Below are 20,582 nucleotides of genomic sequence, written 5' to 3'. Positions count from 1 at the left end.
ACGTGCGCGATTTTTATGCGTTCCTGCTGCCACGAGGATGCACTTCACATCGATTTCGCGTGAAATCGAGTTGCGCTTCTTACAATCAACTGAGGAGGAGGAACTTTGGGTCTGGTTAGTTAATGACGCTTTTTGTATGTTTCTATTGTTGCAAGTGGTAAGGACGCTGTTTTCTACCTCTGAGCTTTCTGAGATGTCCATAAGGAGAGGTTCGCCACGTTTCACTGTTCGTTGAGAATATTCATGTCGAGCCTATAATACAGCTTTTCGATGAAATCGACCTTGCCATCTGGTAGGCCAGTCGTGGCACACGCCGCGTCCCCGCTCTTCCTCACGAATCTGCTCCATTCGATCGGAACGCGACGTGGCTGGAGACCGTTCGATTTCCGTGAAAATTTGAAAGTCAATCGAGCCGCTATCCGCCGTAGGCTTTTTCTTCCCACAAGCACGCTGGAAAACTGTACAATAATTGCTGTCTGCGTCCTCGCCTCGTAACGATCGAGGCGATGGCAAACTCGACGCAGAAACAAGATTTCATCTTAAGCTCTTTGTCTATGACAGACGTTCGATGATAGTGTCATTGCAAACATTCGAGAACTGGCTTTGATCCTTGACAGAGGCCGAACTTGTTTTCCAATATTTCTGTCCCTGTCTGGTGCCGAAATTGAAATTCAAAATATGAGGGAATCGCGGCTGAATATGGTAAACAGGCTTACGGACCTTTCACTCTCTCCTGACCTGGATGAACTGTTTTGAATAAAGGGACTGAGAGGGTAGAAAGGGTGGCGGGCGAGTGGCCTCGCCTGATTACAACTGTTATTGAAAAACACTCTCGATTCTGGTAAGCGATCGTGCGAATGTTGGTAAATAAATGCGGAGAGAATCTACAGATAAGTTCCCTCGAACTTTGGCCCCTGGGCTCGTGGTCTGGCTTTCCTCGAATATCGCCTCGTCAGCGACGATCCCTAGGTACGGACGATTGTACGTCTTAATTGCGCCGTCATTCACGTCCACGATTCAGCGAGTGAATGGGAACCGTGGGCCGCGAATTCGCCCTAATAAGTTCTTCGAGAACGACAAGGGGATTTCAATAAGGGCCACGTTGCTCGCGCCTCGTGCCGCTCCTCTGTTCGCGACTTTGCGATCTGATCGATCCGTCTTGACCTAGTTTGGTAGAGAAATCGATGGATCGAGAATCGTAGGGTCTGGAGTATCAGCTGGAATCTCGACGTTATTTGTATCAGTTCGATGATTTTGGTAGATCGATCAGCCTCGTAGATTTGTCGTACTTACTGGGCTGAGTAGACGTGGCGTACTTGTCAACCGATAGATTGCGATCTAAATTACGAGTTCAACGTGTACTGAATTATCGATCGATCTGATAGTCAAGGTTCGTTTCGTTAAAGTCGAGTGCCACTCAGGAAAACAAGTGTTATACGTTTCACGTGATTACACGTAGCTTCGAAACTCACAATTGCGAGGAGATTATGAAAATAAGCTTTCGATTCATGCAGATCTCGTAGATAACTTGCATGATGGAATGTCCATGAATTAGAAGGGAGATCGATGCATGTGAAATTAGGTGCACGAGCTTTGAATAGGCCTTGCCGAGGTTTCATTTTACGTACTTAAGTTTTTATCAGTTTCCCGTAGTATCGAATATGTTCTCAAATATTCTGAGGCATTGGCTATCATATCTGCAAATTCACGTTTATCAGGTATTGCAATTTATCAAATTTCGAAATACGCACTGTTACTGATATCGCTATCGATGCCAATTATTTAACATTTTGATGTAATTTACGATCGTTCGTGTGAATCAATGGACTCGACAAATTCGAAGAGTTTCCGTGTACGTGAGCTGTACATTATCAGAATATCTACCCTATTATCGGTGTTATCGAGTCTACGAAATCACTGATTTGGTAAAGTCTTCGGTATTTTCAATATTGGCTAGATCAACTTACCTTTTGGAAAAACATATATTGATCCCCTAATTACACGACCATTTGTCTAGTTCGAAACAACACGATAAGCACCTGGAATTTTCGAAATGGATTCGACAAACAAGTAATATAAGGGGGAGTCGTATCATTGATTGCGTTATAAAGAGTCGTGGAGAATCTGCTTATCGCGAGACGATCAATTTTAAAAGTGTAAGGTCGAAAAGTTTCCTTTGTACAAGGTTCGATAATTACCACTCGAATGTTTGCCTCTCTAGGTACTTAGCTACGATAAAGATAATTAAGCGACCACTAGTGACGATTGAATGATTCGTTCGTTAAGTATTTACGAAATTCCTGCAGACAGATAAAATCGTTGGCTTGTCTTCAGTAATATTCATGTATTATCGAACGTTACGTGGAGACACGCAAATATTGGCATTTGTCATTATTTATCGGTTGAACATCATCCTGTCCAACATGGTATCAAAGCCAAGAAATCTAGTTCATTTCAATATTTATTCCTCGAGATATAACTTTCCACTGGATTTGTTGTCTCAAGTGTCGAAAGAGCGAGATAAAAAGCGAAAGGAGTCGAGCGATATTTCAAGTAATAATTTCGTCGTTGATAATGCGTAACAGTAGTGCTCGTCGACAGGGGATCTCTTCAGAATGGATACCCGGTTTGTTCCTACAGATGTCAGCAAGTTGATTAGCGCGCCTTTGGGAGGAAGAGCCATCGAGCCTTCCGGTTGCTCTGTCGCGGCGGCGTCGCCATCAATTAAGCGAACGTTGCATGAAAATTCAATTGAAAACCTGACAATTTTCCAATTAAACTCAATACGCTGGCTAAATCGAATTCAACGAGTGATCCTTAACGAGGGCTTCTTTCCCGCCATCAGAACAAGTAATTTGTTTCCGCGGCGTTTCCAGGAAGACGCGATGAATGCCATCATGAGCATTGCAGAACCGCTCTTCGAGAGATTCTAGTGTCTCTTAATCATAAACGATAACAATAAGAAATATCATTTTTTCCTAAATCAAATATTTCTACAGATTTTTCCCCTAAATTACTAAAAATGCTTTGTTCTCTTAAGGCCGCCATTTTAGCTACTACAGTTTGAACAAAGGAAATAGTTAAAACTATTGTTGAGATATTTTCGCGGACATGTAATTGCTACTATCTGTAAAGTAATGCCTCGATAACAGACTGATGGCTACTGTTTCCAGCGGCGTCTTTTATCTAGGTTAAACAACAAGACAAACTGGGGAACGAGCAATAAATCCTGCATGTCCAGCCATTGGAAAAGTTCTAGACATTTTCCTGGAAGCATTATTCCAAGGAAGATAAACAATAGCGCATCGGATGATAAGAACAGACGTAATTAGAAGCTACTACAAGCTGCATGCAAATAAAAAGTAGAAGTAGGGGGTGTTCTCAAACAGACGCTCCCTTATTGTTATAGTCACAATAATTTCTTATGGAACAGCGACAGAACGATGTTCGACAGGCGACGGTTTCGCGCTGGTCGAGTTCTCCCCATTTCATTATCGTCTCTCGTTATCGAGCCAGAAGAAGGAGAGGACTTACACGTTTGGTATCGAGCCAGAAATGAATTCTCGAGCAAACGGGCCACTGTATTGTTTCCAGCTGCAACAAGATAATAGCTGTCTCGTCGTTTTTCCGACCAATAATTGGTGTTCCTGGTTTTTAGAGCACCGATTAACTAGAGTCCGCGCCGATATTTCGACTTACGAATTTCACTCATGGACTCCTTTTTATATCGCTATTATTAGGTGACCATCTATTCTCGGACGCGTCATGGGACCCAGGGGAATTATTTCGAGAGGATGTCTTTGCCGGTTTCTCCTCGACATACTGTTACTTACTCCGGTATTTCAGAGGGCTCCCTTGCATCAGTCAAAAATATTCTATGTTTACTAAATGGTTCTCTTGATTCACGTGGATTTCAGTCGAATCTTTTCGAGTTTCTTTCATTCAGCTTTTAATCTCTGATTGATGGGGCAAAGTCAGAAGTCCACAATATACTCGTAAAATTTACTATTCATTCTGTGAAGCCACAGTGACCTCGCTACACTATTTCCGCCATAACATTGACATTACCTTAGCTTGGCTTAACTCGGGGTCAATGTACAAGTTGTATACTCTGACTAGAGCCAGATGATATAATAGTTTACTAGTCATTTAGATAGAGCATTAGGTAGATTTCTCTTTTTTTTTACTAACATATTTTACTGACGTGAAGCTTTCATTCACCTCGCCTGGTGCTTGCACCTGAAGTCTAATTCGAGATTCTGAAAATAATACCATAGGATGATGAAACTTTTCTCAGCCGTAGCTCTATCCTCGTCAAAAGCCTGCTGTTTAAATTAGAGCTATCTATGCTAGATGACCGAACTCATTCCGGAAGGAATACGCCTTTAACGTTCTCTTCACCCAGATAACTATTTTTACCAATTATTTCTTTCAGCTTTTTAGAAATCACTACATATGTAATCGCAAAGATTTTTTACTGATATTTCACGCCTTTCTCACGATGGCAGGCGTTGCGACTTCCCCCCCATGTCACATAGCACTCAGACGGTTATCAATTAGTGCGCAAATTATCGCTTTGGAGAGGTTTACTTGTACAAAACCAGGTGTTCTGATCGTTCCAAGTCACACAGCTCCGATCGACGAGGGTTCAGTAAACGAATTCTCTCTGTGAGCCGAGCTAGTCGGTCCCATCTGATGTTTGATAACTCGGCGTTCGGATGATTTAAATGCTCTGTGGAAACGATGGCACGAAGAGAAATGGCTGACTGAAAATAAGAGAGCATCAGTTATCGGTAATCAGTGAAGTTTACACAGTCCTGTTTGCACAGTATCGCTTCCCTGGAACCAGCAATACAGTGTTTTTTCGCGTCGAACAGCTGCACGGCTACACGTGGCGGTGACCTGGGACATTATCTCGTCATATCGACATCTTCGGGTAGATCGTGTCCAATTACCCGCGTGACAATTCAAGCGCGTATTTATAGTCAAAACGACCTTGCTCTGAACGATCTTGAAAAGGGGCGTCGGTCCTATCAGAAGATTACTCTGGGCCTCACCAAGGTAGAAGTACGTTTCGCTACGACAGCGAACTAGGATTAGTATCGAGAGACTAGAAAATTGGTGGATGACATCGAGTAGATCACGCGAGGCTCCAATTTGATTAGAGCGAGCCTCCTCTGGTCGACGTGTCCGTCGGTTCGAGGATTAAGTGACCTCGAGTTCGAGAAGCACCTCGGCTGGCGGGCTGACTCTCGAGTCCGTTGATAATTCCCCTTCGACGAGATAAAAAGCATTGTCGGTGAATTTAGGAAGCGCTGTTGGTCGTGATAATCCCCAGAGAAAATATTGTTCACTGTGGAAGCCCAAATTTGGTCTCCTGAGTTTGCTTCGAAGGCGATATCAACCAGCTGATGATTCGCAGATGTCACGGGAATGCGGATGTGGCTGTGGGGTAAACAAAATGCACATTCTCTGTGTTTTTCGCCAGGTCTTGATATGTAAATGGCACGAAATTGCTTTGTTAACATAGGTCGTATCTTATCGACGATTTACAGAACGTCAGATACAAAGTAGCTCGCTGTTAGGACAACACAGTCTTCGCTCTTTGCATTGTCTGTAATCGCACCTCCGGATAGCCGTTCGGTATTTCATTGACAAGGAGGCCCCTGCCAGACCAGTTTTCGGCCGATCGCTTTGCTGTACGGAATCGCTGCATACTTCTGTCGGGCTTGCATTGCTCGGGTACAGGAAACGGTATGTAACAACTATTGGACACTTCCTATTGGACATTTCTTACTAGGATAGAAGTTGTAATCTTCGTGTGTGATGATTTGAAGAATTTTAGAGCTAGTAGCTTATGGTAACAACATCGAGTAATTATAATTATTATCTATACTAAAGTTTCATACACGTTAGTTGCATATCCCAAGTCTCATATAAAGATCGTGTACAGTTAATTCACGTACGACTGGCCAATGGCACTGAGAAAGGTCAAGGTCGGCCGAGCTTGGCGAACAATCGGCACGTGACGAGAAGTATCAGGTCGATGGTTGGTTCGTGTGCCGGTTTAACCGGCTGATTGCTGCTCCTTTGCTTCTGCTGGTCTTAATCAGCTGGGAGAAATTCTCCCAGGACCAATTTTCGTCCCCTCTTCAACTGCGTAAATCCTTCTGTTAGTGGGGCCTCTTCGACGCGCGTCGAACCTTGCTGCGCCCTGCATTAAGATGATCCGCGTCGTTCCAACAAAGTGTCGCAATTGATTGATCAAAGCGGCTAACTTGCAACTTTACGCATTGAGCCCACGGTTTCTCTCGGAGCCTCGGCTGATAATCGAAACGCAAGAATAAAAAGCGAGGAGAGTCTGTTATCTGCGCAAGAGTCTTCGACAGTGATTCGATCCTGGCAGCTCTGTTTGAAGTGCGATAGGTTGTTTGGACTCCAGAGACGTGATTCAAACGTTATTTTCTTTGATACCATTTGTCCGAGATTCTGACTAGCCGTCAACTTTTATCACAGCGTCATTTTCTCCCCGATATCGCAGCCCGTTTACTGGTCCAACGTCTCCGAGGGACCCCGCGAAACTCGCTATAATATCTGTGATTCGTGTAGACACGGCACAGTTTCGAGCAGAGGTTCGTCGCGCTCGGAATCGATCTGCGTTACATCGGTGGCCGATCCTGGGAAACGCTGAAAAGACTTTTGTGTTTACTTTGGAAATCGAAGCGGTGGAGCTGGTTCTACAATCAAACAGACGTAAGCCGATTTCCATTGAGTATCTCCCCATTGAGAGAAGCGATCTGTTCAGTGATCAGGTAACGTTCACCGACGTTCGCAAAACGAGGCGCGACGAAACGATTCGATCGTCGTAGATATCCTTATTTGTCGCGGTAAAATTGCATCGATGCTATTACATGGTTCGTTTCACTCGGAGAAGAGGGAAGCAGTCTGAGAAGAAATTATGGTCCAACTTGGTTACACCTTACAGCTTTCCCCTTCTATCATATCGCTGTTTTATTACACAATCCATAATTAATTACTGTAATTTTTGAAGAATTAAGAAAACCACTAACATCTGTCTTCCTGTCCAACGCGAGAAGGGTGAAAATTCGAGGCCAGGCTGAACGGTAAAGAAGGCGTTCCTTTCCCGCTCAAAGGCGCGTGCACGTGTGTGATTTATAAGTGTAGTAATCCACGTGTTTACGCTGCACGCCTCACATGACGTGTCGAACATATCGAACACGTTGCAAACAAACATAATTAAACTGCAGGCAGAGATAGAGAGCACGATACGGTTTACCGCGCGAACCGACTGATTTTCGAAGTTCTTCTCCTGTTCCACTTGTTTTGCATCGTCATCGATCTCTCCCCCTGCTACTTTTATGGTAAACCTTTTTAACTGGAACTGCACCGATTCGACTCGTTTCAGTCAACCGTGGACGACGATGGCGACGCTGGGGAACAAAGCTGACGAGCAAGTCGTCAAGCCGGTGCAGCAGAACGGAGGCGCTTGTAAGAACGAGGAGCTGCCGCTTGAAGACGTTCAGGATAACAATAATGAGGTAGGAGTCGGGAACGTGTGCCCTCTAGGGTTGATCGATCATGCAGACCAGTGGCAATGCTATCGGTACATGTTCCAGCTACTGACGAGCTCTCTGTTCGCTACACGGCTCGATATCGCGACAGATTGCTCTATTTGCTACATAATAGCTTGATGCGTAATTGTCGTACCAGCCCGTATTTCGCAGCTTTTGTTAGTCAGCCTGGAAACGTATGATTCATTGCTATGGATCTCTGATACAGCTGAGAGGTCTTCTGGATGGAAACTGTGCTGGAGAAATCGCGTGGGTGGATGAAGTAATTATTGTATAGATATTGAGACTTGAAATAGAGTAGAATTGTTATTCAGAAATTGATGCTTTGTTAGAAAGATTCTGGGGTGTGGGAAATTTAAAAAAAGTTTTATGGTTTCATCTACCATTGAACTATAGGCTTGCTATAGAACCTTCGGCATTGCTTTGAATTTGGAAAAGGTACAATCGAGCTATTGTCAAGCTGCAACTGTTTTCACAGCGGCAGGCCTGTTTTCCAGCGACGGGAGATCAAAGGCTTTTTATTGGCGATCGAACAGGGCGAAAACTTGCGAAATACAGGCACGTCGAACTTTTGTCGCGTCGTGAACAGATTACCGACATTGCCCAACGATATTATTGCAAGAGACTAAAAATACACAGTCGTTGTAATTTATGCGCGGACTTTTTGTCGAGAGAACGGTATCAGCGTCGCTTGTCCCGACTGTTTGATAACTCGTCGGAGTTTTGGGTCACGCGCCCACCGAAACGCGAAAGTAACGCTAGTTGCCGACTTTCTGTGTAGCCTTGATCTTAAGTATCTTGTGAATTTCCACGGGCGTCGATGTTGAAACGTCACTGACCATGTAATTCGCCGACTGAATTTCTCCATCACCCGAAAACGAATTTTCCATCCACTTTCAAAGCTTTTCAGCTGCCTCACTGAATAATTGACGTTCAATTTCTAATTATACTGCCTAATTGAACGAAAACATGAGCCAAATCTGAGATCGGTCTGCGAATTCGTTTCGAGTTTTCTCGTGAGAATGTTGGGGAAACTTGTTGACAGAGCATCGAAGTCGAGATGGTGGTGCCGCCAGACGGAGGATGGGGTTGGGTGATCGTCGCTGCTTCCTTCATGTGCAACCTCTTCGTGGATGGCATCATCTTCAGTTTCGGAGTGTTCCTGAACGACATCTCTGAAGCGTTCGGAGTGTCCAAGGCCAGGGTCGCGCTGGTTGGCTCGCTGCAGTCGGGATTTTACCTTATGGCCGGTCAGTGACAAGAAAACGTAAATCTTTTTGTGATACTTGGACAGTTTTCAGGCGGGTATTCCATTAGAGGGGCAGTAAACAGCTTCGAAGCAGGCTGAGGACGATCTTGCAGAATGCTATGTCCTGATTAAAGCAGTCAGAACAGAATTCGAGGAAAGAAGTCAAATGTTAAGGATGAAGTGACTTCAACGACGTTAGTGTTGTTATATAACTAACATAATTAATAGTCTAAACTGAAACCAATCTAGACAGTGCTTAGACGTAGCTCAGTTTTAGATATCTTGAAAAAATATCGAACCCAAGTCTTATCCCAGACGTAATTGTATAAATTTAATCATAACTTCCATCATGTAAAGTTCTGACCGTTTTCAGCATAACATTTTTCATTATTTCTTAAATCTATCATCCATTTATAAGTCACCGAAGTAATGTTGAAGTAATGTACTCATTCTCAAATTTCTTGACTTTACTATCTTGTCTTCAAGCAATGTCTCTTTCATTGTTTCACACCTCTATCTTAAACACAGGTCCATTCGTGTCAGCGTTGGCCAACAGGTACGGCTTCCGGCTGGTAGCGATCTTGGGAAGCGTCATAAGTTGCGGCGCTTTCGTTCTCTCGTACTTCAGCACTTCCATCGAGTTCCTTTACATCTCTTTCGGCGTATTGGGTAAGTTTTCGCCCTCCCTCGAACATATTATATTCTTACCAGGAGCTACAACTGCCTCGGTGGGAAAGTTTCTTTTCATTCCATCAAGTTGTTCCATTTCGCCCAACGATGTTTTCCTCCTACAATACGTGACACTCGCGAAACTATCCCCATTCCACGATTGATCAGAATTCCGTTCGAGGAACCACTGAACTCGTTTCGAGGCAATTTTAGCGCCCAAACGATCGCAAGCTGGTCAATTGGACGCCACATTCGTAAACTTACTTTATCGCTTTGATCGGCAAAAAATTACACTCCTCTTCCCTTATAGTTTCTCCTCGTTTCACATAGTTTTTGTGTGTTGGATTGCCAGGAGGTATCGGGGCAGGCTTGATTTACGTACCAGCTGTGATAACTACAGGATTTTACTTCGAAAGATGGAGAGCCTTGGCCACGGGAATCGCCGTGTGCGGCTCTGGGATTGGCGCTTTCTTGCTCGCGCCAATTTCCGATGTTCTTGTCAAGCAATTCGGATGGAGGGGTGCTCTGCTGTTTCAAGCAGGTAATCGATTGTGGTCTAATGAATTTAATGCTTGCGAAAATACTAGACTTCAGGTTTTTATTAGTTTTCTCGGTTGGATTATTTTAGGTAAGAAAGAATGACCGAGTGCTTGAGTTCAGGGAGTTTCTCCTTTTTGTAGGAATGTTGCTGAATTGTGTCATTTTTGGCGCGATGTTCCGACCGCTGAAGCCAACGAGGATTAAGGTGAAGTCCACCCCAGAAAATGCGGGCTTAGAGGTGAAGAGCAGCTTGATGGCAAAGGGAGTGTCCACAGCGTCTCTTCACTGTGTACAGCCTGGCAGAAGTGGTTTCTTCGGCACAAACAACAACACGGAATACCCCACGGCAGCTGAGCTCTTAGGCAGCAACCCCAACATAGTCAAGTAATAACCTGTTTCACACTACAGGAATTGTTAATAACTATCCCTTCGACCTAAAGTCTTCAGAGTCTCTAAACTCTATTAGACAGTCCAATTTCTGCTTAGCAAATCCTCATCGACAAATAACACAAGTATTACCGAATTTTTAATTTGGTCATTTCCAAGGGATCGAGTATAATATCGAAAATTCAGAAACTTATACCCACGTTATCCATCTAACTTTCAACTCTGTACTTATCGGGAGTACGATTTCATGTTCCCGCTTTTCGCGACATTAAGCAAGAAATTCCGAGTCGCGATCATGCGTTCTTTGGGAGAAGATAAGTCGTCCTGCGTCGTACACGTAAGGGGAGGAGTTCAAACGAAAGTTCGAACGAGAGGACGAGTCCTAAGTCGGTCCATGAGACGGAAGGACTGATCTTAGAAACTTGTTGTTTCCAGCGCCTCCAAGTCTCTGCACTCGCTTCACAAGGACCCCGTGGAGCTGCGAACCTTGGAGAGAAAGCTAAGCAGCTCTGAGAAAAGACTCTCTGTCCCGATCTACCCTGACTTGGAAGTAACAATGGACGAAAAAAGTGCCGAGGAGGAAAATAATCTTTTGGGTGGGGATGTGGAAAGACTGAACGGCAAAGTGCCCACGGTGAGTACTAAATTGACATAGGCACCTGGCTCTTCTATTTACATATTCAGTGATAGAGTCTTTTATTTAGATATAATAGAATCTCTAAATTAGGGTTTCTCAACTGAGAGCGATATGGTACCCTAGAGGTCTCAATACCTAACTCTGTTTACCATGTGAAGAAAAGGTAAGAGGAGAAAATAGGGACAGAAAAAAATTAGGATAGGAAAACAGGGGGAAGGGGCCATAGAGGTGGTCCCTTAAAAAAAGGTTGAGAAATCCTGCCCTAAATAATGTGAAACGCGAGGTCTAGAAAATTTCCTCAATTATTCTTTGCATCTAGTATAGTCTAATAATCTGGAGAACCTTCTCTAGAAGGCTGAGCTACCACATAAAAATGGTACCATCCCTCAATCGAGTTGAACTCATTGGAGGGATCATTAAACACTGACTATAGTTAGAGAAGTTAATGGTCCCACTAATCGGCAAAGTCGCATAACGATGAAAAGCAGATATTTTGCGGACACGATATGTTGCGTTTACGATCGTCCCGTGCCAGCAGGATTCATTTAACGGTAATAACAGTTTATCCTAGTTAAGTAAGTAGGGGAAATGGTTGGCAGATTCGCCGGCACACGATTAGTGGGAGGCGACTTCGCGCGGACTCGGAATCCAGCCAGAAGTCGTTGAAAGGGGGCAACAGGCGGAATCCGTTCAGCAAGGATCCTCAAAGACCGTTTTACAGAGACGACATCTTCTATGGAGGCTCGCTGAACAGGCTGCCCCATTACAGATCGCAGGTAAGAAATGTGACGAACAATCTTTCTTTCAAGCTGAAAGACACTTACAAATTAGTCCGCAAAATATGTTCCCCTTGAGGACATTATTCAGCCACGAGAGAAGTTTCGTTATTGGAAGCTTAGTCGGAGTATTAGGTCTGTTGGGAAGTTCTGTCATTCTTCCTTTTTTTTCTTTTGAAAATTAGTAAATGGTCTAAATCTTCGAGCCTTTTTGTAATCTTCCACTGAAGTTTCTTAGAACTTCGAATTAGGACGATGGAAATAGAATTAGTGGACTTTGATCTTCGATACTCTTCAGTGGGCTGTAATGACAGAAGTAGCGAACTTTCCAATAAACCTAATAATCACGTCCCTGTACTTTGTGAAATTGAAAACGATCGAGTTATTGGACGTGATTCCCGTAGCAATCGTCCGTGGGCTATCATATGTCGGTCACGCGTTTGCCGACGGCTACCGACGTCGCCGAGGAGGAGAGCGGAAGCTGTTACATTTGCCCGGAAAGCGTGCGGCGTATCCTCACGACCATGCTTGATCTGAGCCTCTTGAAAAGCCCTTCTTTCCTGATACTGGCCATCTCTGGTGGCCTCACTATGATGGGCTTCTATACACCCTTCATGTATGTCCCAGGTACCGTATCAGACTTTATAAAAGCTAAAGCGATGACGATTCACTTCTTCGGATCTATAGACTGCACCAAAATACCATACCTTGAGAAGTAAATGGATAGAAGTTATGATACATGCTTTTTACTCGTTTTTGGTAACTCTGAGGGGAGTAGAAATAATTTTGTGTAGCCTACAGGGCGTTTCAAAAACAGAGTTCGAATTTTCAACTTTTGAACCACTCTGTACTAGTCCCTAGCAACCTGCAATAGTCAACGAATCTAATTTCAACGATATCTCAGTTCAAGGAAAGAAATCTTAGATACTGTAACTCAACGTGACTTCTACCAACTATAACTAGAAGCCTCGAAGCAGAAAAGGAATCACTTAAACCACCAGCTGTTACTTTATTGTCACAGATCGAGCAAAGTTAGCAGGGATCGAGCCCTCCACAGCCATGTTCCTCGTCTCGGTGATCGGCATCGGAAACACAGTGGGTCGTGTCGTCTGCGGCTTGGCGACCAGCTTGCCGGGTGTTAATGCTTTGGTTGTTAACAACATCTTCATCAGCGCTGCTGGACTATTGAATATATTCTCTGGCCTGTCGCTCGCGCAGGGCTACCAGTTCTTCTACGCTGCCAGCTTCGGTCTCAGTATATGTGAGTAAACAACGATTCACCTTTTATCCGCGAAGATTGAAGAGCGACCTTTGCTAACTCTGAGATTTCTCTGCAGCTGTCTTCGCCTCATTGAGATCGATCCTGGTGGTAGACCTATTGGGACTGGAGAAATTGACCAACGCGTTTGGTCTACTCCTTCTGTTTCAAGGCGTGGCGGCTACCATAGGCGCACCTGTCGCAGGTGATTAGACAATATCGATCACTTCGCAGAGTAGGGTGTCGCACAATCGTATTTTGCTATGATAAACCTTCTGAAGTCACAGAACACGCGTTCTTGCTTCAATTTTTGATACTGTGAATCTCTTGAAACTGGAAGTAGATGCAAATTAAATGAAAAGAAGAGCACGAACCATTTGTTAAATCAGCAAGTACAGGCGCGAAATTGTTTCGGCGTACCGTGCGAGAGATACGATTGTGCAGACCTTGATAAATCGAGATAAGTTCGGTATCGATCGACAATTAGATTTGAAGTATATCTGCGCAAGAGAGGAGGTGAGTATTACCCGGATGCATAACATTATGATTGCCCAAGCTGTTTGATTTATCGCGGGAGATAGGATCTGCATGAAATATTGCCTAGACGGCTGTCAAAACAGCAGATAAAAAGAGACGCTTGGGGGTTATCTAATCTAAACGAGAGGAGAAATTTCGCCGACGTTTCGTGAAAAACAGTGGAGAGAGTCTTCATCTATTTATAAGTAGCCCGCGTTTCGTTTTATAGTCCTTGACAAGTATCTAATCCTCGTTTAGGTATCTTCATGGACGCCACCGGGAGCTACGACGCCTCGTTCTACCTCTCCGGTAGCTTGATCTTCCTCTCGGCTGTGATCTGCTACCCTTTGAAGAGGATCAGCGTGTGGGAGACGAGGAAAAGCAGCGATAACTCGAGCGAGGATCCCTCCAAGTCCTGATCAGTGGTCGTCGAGGCGTACGCATCGTAGACTGAAGTCTATTCCGTTTGCCGCGAGGCGAAGTGTGTTTGTACATACCGATGCATAATAATTTATAGCGAGCGCTCGAATCGATAATCAGTCCGCTCCGCGGCGACGGGATCTACGTGTGATCGACGAACAGAAGAGACGCGATCGTCTCGATTCTAGAGGTGTCCACCGATTATCCGAGTGCAATAAGCCCTGCTTCGAAGCTAACAGCGATTATCCAAAGGACATCGTCCACGGCTGAAGGACACGTATCGACCAAAGCCTTGGAGAACAGTCGAGTCTTCGACGTTTCGCTGGAACAGGGATTCAGGATCCCGGGTCCTTGTTCACGTGACGCTATGCTCTGGACCACTTTTCAATCGCATGTGCTTTGTTTAACGGGAATTTTTTTTATGAACCGACGAAGTGCCTTATGACTCCCTCGACGAGTTAGTCGACGCGGAGTGTTTGATCGTGGAACGATGGAAATTTTATGCGAATGTTTTACGAGCAATATATTGAGATTTTTAATTCAGAGTTTGTCAAATGGGAAGCCCAGCTGACAGATTGATAAGGAGTCAGTTGTTAGGAAATTACTTAGAGCAGACTATATTATCTCTTGTACACGCGAGTTATAGTTAAGGACCAAGAGCCAGAATATTACCATCGATATATTTTTGCTATAATTGCGTGCCGGCGAACTGCCATACAGTCAATCGTATACTCTAGTTCTCTACCAACACTCCATTATTTATACTATTCTCCTTTTATACAGTTTGACGCGTGATTAATAGTCATCGTCAATGGCGCAAGGTGTCCTAGAAGCGAGTCCGAATGGTGTTACCTTCCGGGACACTTTGTGCAATGTGTTTCTACTATAGATAAGCCCAGGACCGAGCGTTAAAGGCGTATGTACTTGCATAAATGAGTACACGTAATCTCAATAGACCGTGCACCCGTATCGGTGCAGAGCTATTTATAGCGCTAATTAACTATTATCCTGTTGTTCGGCCTTGTGCCATTGAATGCAGGTTCCCCTTAGACGTAAGGACTTGCTCAAAAATGAAATCCGTTCCTACTGTTCCTAATTAATTATCTATTCTAGTATTTTTTAGAAGTGATCGTCCTTGAAGCAAGATGGACGTTCGACGTGGTCCATTTTGAATCCTCGGTCTGCTTCACGTTTCTTCACGCGTGCACCTTTCGTTCGCGAATTCTTGCAGAGTAGAATACTTGGGGATGATTCTGCTTCTATGTGAAACATTGTCTTGTTAAGGAAAATTGAGCTGAAGATTGAATCTTTGGACTCAACTTTCTCAACGGGGCAAAGTCTTATACAAGAGAAATATTTTACAGCATTAGCTCGAATTTACTCTCATAAAAAATATCGCGTTTACCATAAAACACATCCGCATCTAGAATGCAGCCACTACCAAGGATACTAAAACAGAACGATAAAAGTAGAATCTGATACTTCATGCGAGCAAGCATCGCGCACTTAGCTCATTCTTCGCAGCAATGCGTTTCACGCATTTTGATTGCATCAACCGCGAACGAAAAGTCGACGCAGTGACGATGCAGTTTACGACAGGCGTAATGGACCGCATCGAAAACGTGGTGCAGTCTGTAAAAAAACGTGCCAATCGTTAGTCCCCACATCCATTTTATGTAACACTTTTGTACGCGGTCAGAACAAAGCTTAAACGAAGGATATTAAACGAGATGTGCCAGAAAGGATAAGCTTAGGATAACAGTAGCTGTAGTTGCGTTAATCTTAAGGCGTTGAAAGGCTGAGCACCTGAAATATTTGATCTCCAAGGGGAAGAGGATCCTTGGATGTTCAACATTTTGTGCCCATGGATAATAGAGAGACAAACGATTAGCGACTACGCCGTCAGATATGTAAATGGAGGCAGCACGGTTGGAAATATTAAGATCAGAAACGGATTTTCTCGCGCGAGTTTACTGCGTCTTTCTTTTCGATCCTGCCACTCCTATCCTCGACGGAACGCGACAGTTCATAAATTAGTTATAAATTATTTATCGGCGAGCCAATTGCCGCCGCCCGTGTACTATGTGATCATTGAAACGCTTGGTTATTTAATTGGCTACGCCTTCTTATATTTCATTGCCAATAACAACCGGCTGGTTACTTCAGAATGTATTACTTTCCCGACGCAGCTCTATTTACGGTCCCGTGTTGCATTTTGTTAAATGTACACCGCAGGGAATTGTGTTTCTAGAATCGCTGCAGTGTTCTCGACAGTTTCGAGCATTTTGGAGACGTCGAGAGAAGTGGAGGAAGGAAGAACGAGATGCTTGAAGCTCTCATCACCCTAGCTTCTCGCAGTTATAGCTGCTGCAAGCTTCAGGGGTGTAAACTAAATTTTTTTCGAGAGGTGTTTCGATGTCTCGTTGGTAAACGGAGGTGTTGAAGATACGTGGCTCGTTCTGGACCTGCTAGAATCGATTTTCCGAAGGATATGCATTTAGAGGTCTTACATATTTAGAAGTTCTGCCTTAAGTTTTTTGGACTCTAGCAAGAAGAGGAGCGAAAAGAATGAGATGCTTGAACCTTTCGTGACCTGGGTTCTTCTAAGAATTGCTGAAGATTCAGAAAGCACGAGGCATATTCTTTGAAGCTTTTCAATGTTTCGCTAATAGTTAACTTCCGAATATTTAAATTCCATGTGTGGTGGATAAAAAGAAACGTGGTGCACTAGTGTTAGGATTCAGAAAAAGTCGTGTAGCATGCGTTCTCGTTCTCCTGACTCTCGACACTCTATTGTGTCACCACCTTCGTTCTACTATATCTCTTTCAGCCACTGTATCTTCAGTAGCTTAGGTCGTAGAGTCTTCAAGAGAGAAAGAAGAAAGAATGGACCCAGATTTTTTACAGCAAAGCTGTTACCAGCATTAGGAGAATAAACTGCATTCGTTTGCAGAAGTCTTTCAATGTTTCGCAGACATTGTGGTTAAGCATTGAGATCTCTAACAAAAATGATTTTTTACAGAAAAATACTTTAGAAAAAACAATGAGACAGCTGACAACGATAAAAAATTGACACAGAATCCTTTAAAAAATTTGGTATTCCCAAAACTTAACTAGTCAATTCATCAGACGCTTGAGGAACTCTGTCTATCACCCCTCCAAACTCGATCGCCCAAGGTGGCACTCGGGGCGCACGTATGATGTACTTCAAAGCCACAGTGTCGCAGTATCCGTGGTCAAAAAAGAGTTGGAGTTCAAAGAAGAAGGTCAACGAAAAATGGAGCGTGTTTAACGAATGGCAATAATTTATGCCCGGGCAAGGGTAGCGCGAGGGAAAAGACGCGAGAAGATGGCGACTTCGAAGGAGGGCCGTGCAATGAGCAAAGTCATAAATACCGAACGCCTGCAATTCCCTTTTACGGCTGTTACTTGCCTCAGCCCCTTGTCTAAATTGCTCCCACATCTCCTTCCCTCACCCTTCCGCTGCCAGTGCTATTGCTTCCAGACTCAAGAAGATAATTGAAAAAAATGCCTTTCGCACGGTTAAACCATAGAATTCTACAGAATCTGGCGGAGATTGAAGTAATTTTGCTCTATGGATGCTTCTTTCGCGTTGCCTGCTTTTTCCTTTAAACGAGAAGGAAGATTTCTCTTCTTGCATCCGCGGAGGAAAAACTAATTGCATCCCGTGAACGAGTTCTTTACACGTTTTTCAGATATCTGGTTGCCTTGGGTGATGGGATCGATAGGAGATACTGTTTTTTATGTAAAGTCTTTCAAGACCGATGGAAAGCAATGGTCCGGCAACGCGAAATTTTTTCTGGAATACTCTCAGTTGCTTAAACTCCGCCGCCACTCTGCCTGACCCTCTTTTTCGAGTGCTCCTTCGTGGCGGCTAAGAATCATTTTTTTACTGCAGATACAGCTTCTGATTTGGCTCGCAACAGCTCTTAAAAAGGGTACACTGTTTTCTTTCATTTGAATTTGCTCCTCGAGGGACTTTGTCATCGTGACAGTAGAGGAATTAGTGATTCTGGGGTAGATTAGCTTTGAAGCCATCGATGAAACTAGTCAAATAAAGTAGGTACTACATTTGACACTTGGAGATCTCCACTGTTATTTGCTTAAAAGCTTCATATTCCAAATCACAGAGAACCCAATCATCTAAAGTACTGTCTAAATCACCCAATTACCTCTCGAGGGATACCCTTTCCAAGAAGATAACCAATTATTACCCCAAGCCTCAATCCAGCATCATCCACGTTCATTATCAGCTCCGAAGACAATTGCCCCTTTCGAAAACCTATAAGACAATTACCTAATCCAAATTGTCTCCTCCTCCCCTCCCTCAATGTCCTTGAAACTCTTCATGTAAGCGGCTCCCTTTTTTCCTGCAGGCAGGTTGCACTTTGACCGAAGACAGACTCTTCTGTCTTAAAGGGGTAAAGGCATGCCCAACAAGGCGGCGCAGACGAAAGGGCGAAGAAGGGCCAGGCGGGAAGACAAAGGGTGGAAGGGATGAAGAAAGGTGGAAGAGAGAACCGGCTTTCGCGGCGGTGTCTCGAAGGCACCGGGGTCTCTGCTTCCGACTGCAGATACATTGCGACATGGAACCGGGGGTTAGTGTAGGGGGTTTCGTGGTGGCGCGAGAGGGGCGAAGGGACTGGCGAGGAGGGTGGTGGGTCGCTCGGGGCTCGAAAGGGGGATGAAATGCGCCGCGACGCGCTGCGGCGAAGCCAGACGAAGACCGAGCGACTCTCTGCTCCGTATCCGCAGCATCCTCCCTCTCTCTCCCCCTGGCCCACGCTTTCTCTTTCTCCCTCCCGTTCCCACCCCCGCTCCCGTCGTTCTTCTTACCCCTTTCCAGTCTGATCCCTCTTCCACCCCGTCCTTTTCTGCCACCGTCTCCCTTTTCCACGCCGTCGTCTCGCCTCCCCTTCCGCCCCTACGCTCGGCCCTTCCTTCCGTTTCTCTCGCTCCGTTTCTGGCTTTCTCCATTTCACCGCGACGCGGTCCAGTCGAGTGTCGGCTCGTGTACCGTACAGTTCGCCTCGTGGCTCGCGTTCGCACGACACGCGCGTGAACCTGCTCGTCTGGTGGCGGTGCTCGTCCACCACGACCCTGTCGCAGGACACACGGCAAGGAGCCCGCGTCAGGAGCGACGAGGGCAAGAGAGGGAGAGAGAGAGGGCTGTCGGCGAGCGAGAGCCCGTCACGGGGATCCACGTGGCGAGTGACGGACGTCGTCGTGGCAAAGGTAGAAAGGATGCACCGTCCGAGGGGAGGGTGGAAAGGGCTCGTAGGGCGCACTCTTATTGGACGCGTTTAACGATAGGCGAGGAACGGTCCACCGCGTGCACCAGCCATTCACTCGAGTGCCTATGGATGTACGAAAGAGAGAGACGAGAATGTTTGTTCTGAGGTGGACGACTGTTGATGGGGAGATTGTGTTTACCACTTTTTCCTTGGAATTTGTGGCTGGGGGTTTCTTAATGCGTGAAGGAGGAAGGTTTCTTTTTTTATGTGCTCTGTGAGGGAACTTTACTTTTTATACGATTATTTGAGAATTCAGAGATACACTGGAATTTTACTTTTGCTCTTGATCCCACAGCTTTCATACATGTCACCAGCAGTATATGGAAGTACACGAGGTACTGCTAGTTTCTCTTGAGTAGTTGATCCTACAATTATCTTGAACAAAAGGACGACTCACTCGTTTCACAGAAGTCAAGCACATTCCTATTCCACTGCATAATCTGTTTAAACTTTATATTAAAATTCTCCTAAATAGAAACCGAGACAAAAGAGATACACTTAATCACACCAAAGGACAAATTCCTGACCAGTTTGCTTCATCCTACCAACACATCTCTAAATCATTTTTGAAGTTCTTTCATAACTATTCCTGAAAAGTAGGTCCTACATGATACAACTCACAGCAAAGAGGATTTTCTTGAAAATATCTCACGGATCATCCCCTATCCTCCTAACTCTCAACGTTTCGAATACTCTCGTATTCATTTATTTACGTGTTCCCATTCAAATAAAAAAATAGAGAAAAAGAAAAACTAAAAAATCACTACCTCCCCCATCCACGTGACAAGGATTCTAACTTCAGACTTCCTGCACGATGATGCAGAATGATTTTTCAAGAAATTTCCCAGTCATAGATCGAAGGCTACAAAACCATAAGTAGCTTAGGCAGACTTAAGGGGGTGGTAGCCTGTGATGCAACTTTTACGAGGTCTCCATGGTGATATTCGCGAGGATTCAGACGCGTGAACTCCATTTCCGCCGAGGAACTTCCGAACAAGACTCAACGGAGGGGAACAAGGCTTGAAAAATCCCTGTCTGTGTCTGATGACTGATATACCAGCCGTTTACTCATGTTTCACGAAAAATCGTCGAAGAGTCTATTATATCTTTTGATGTTATAAATATCGAAATAAATGGGTATCGTAGGGTGAAATGAAAGTGCAACGAACCAGGTGGATTCGAATGGAATCAAATCGGCTGAGGTCTATTACCCTCCACAAAGG

At 44.6% G+C, this 20,582-nt stretch overlaps 1 protein-coding gene across 1 annotated transcript; it reads left to right on the top strand.

The window, feature by feature from the left end:
* Window positions 1–5,857: 5,857 nt before the first annotated feature.
* Window positions 5,858–14,313, top strand: LOC143179548 (uncharacterized). The gene is made up of 21 exons (XM_076378845.1): window positions 5,858–5,873; window positions 5,917–5,947; window positions 5,991–6,172; window positions 6,225–6,272; window positions 6,318–6,457; window positions 6,498–6,812; window positions 6,870–6,984; window positions 7,052–7,124; window positions 7,181–7,291; window positions 7,323–7,382; window positions 7,427–7,559; window positions 8,638–8,842; window positions 9,370–9,510; window positions 9,863–10,051; window positions 10,191–10,434; window positions 10,873–11,071; window positions 11,674–11,850; window positions 12,255–12,477; window positions 12,872–13,111; window positions 13,188–13,313; window positions 13,883–14,313. Exons 1-21 carry the CDS (start codon window positions 5,858–5,860, stop codon window positions 14,041–14,043), a joined length of 3,129 nt encoding a protein of 1,042 aa, XP_076234960.1. The 3' UTR covers window positions 14,044–14,313.
* The last annotated feature ends 6,269 nt before the right edge of the window (window positions 14,314–20,582 follow it).

Source organism: Calliopsis andreniformis, chromosome 5 (assembly GCF_051401765.1).
Source record: "Calliopsis andreniformis isolate RMS-2024a chromosome 5, iyCalAndr_principal, whole genome shotgun sequence".
NCBI lineage: Eukaryota > Metazoa > Arthropoda > Insecta > Hymenoptera > Andrenidae > Calliopsis > Calliopsis andreniformis.
Note: the sequence above shows the minus strand (reverse complement) of the source record. Positions and strands in the feature narration are given on the sequence as shown.

What these genes read in the sequence shown, in the direction of transcription:
- LOC143179548 (XM_076378845.1), top strand. An exon ending in TCCAGAGACGTGATTCAAAC is followed by an intron (nt 6,458 to 6,497) that starts GTTATTTTCTTT and finishes GATTCTGACTAG; the next exon opens with CCGTCAACTTTTATCACAGC. An exon ending in CAACTTGGTTACACCTTACA is followed by an intron (nt 6,985 to 7,051) that starts GCTTTCCCCTTC and finishes TAATTTTTGAAG; the next exon opens with AATTAAGAAAACCACTAACA.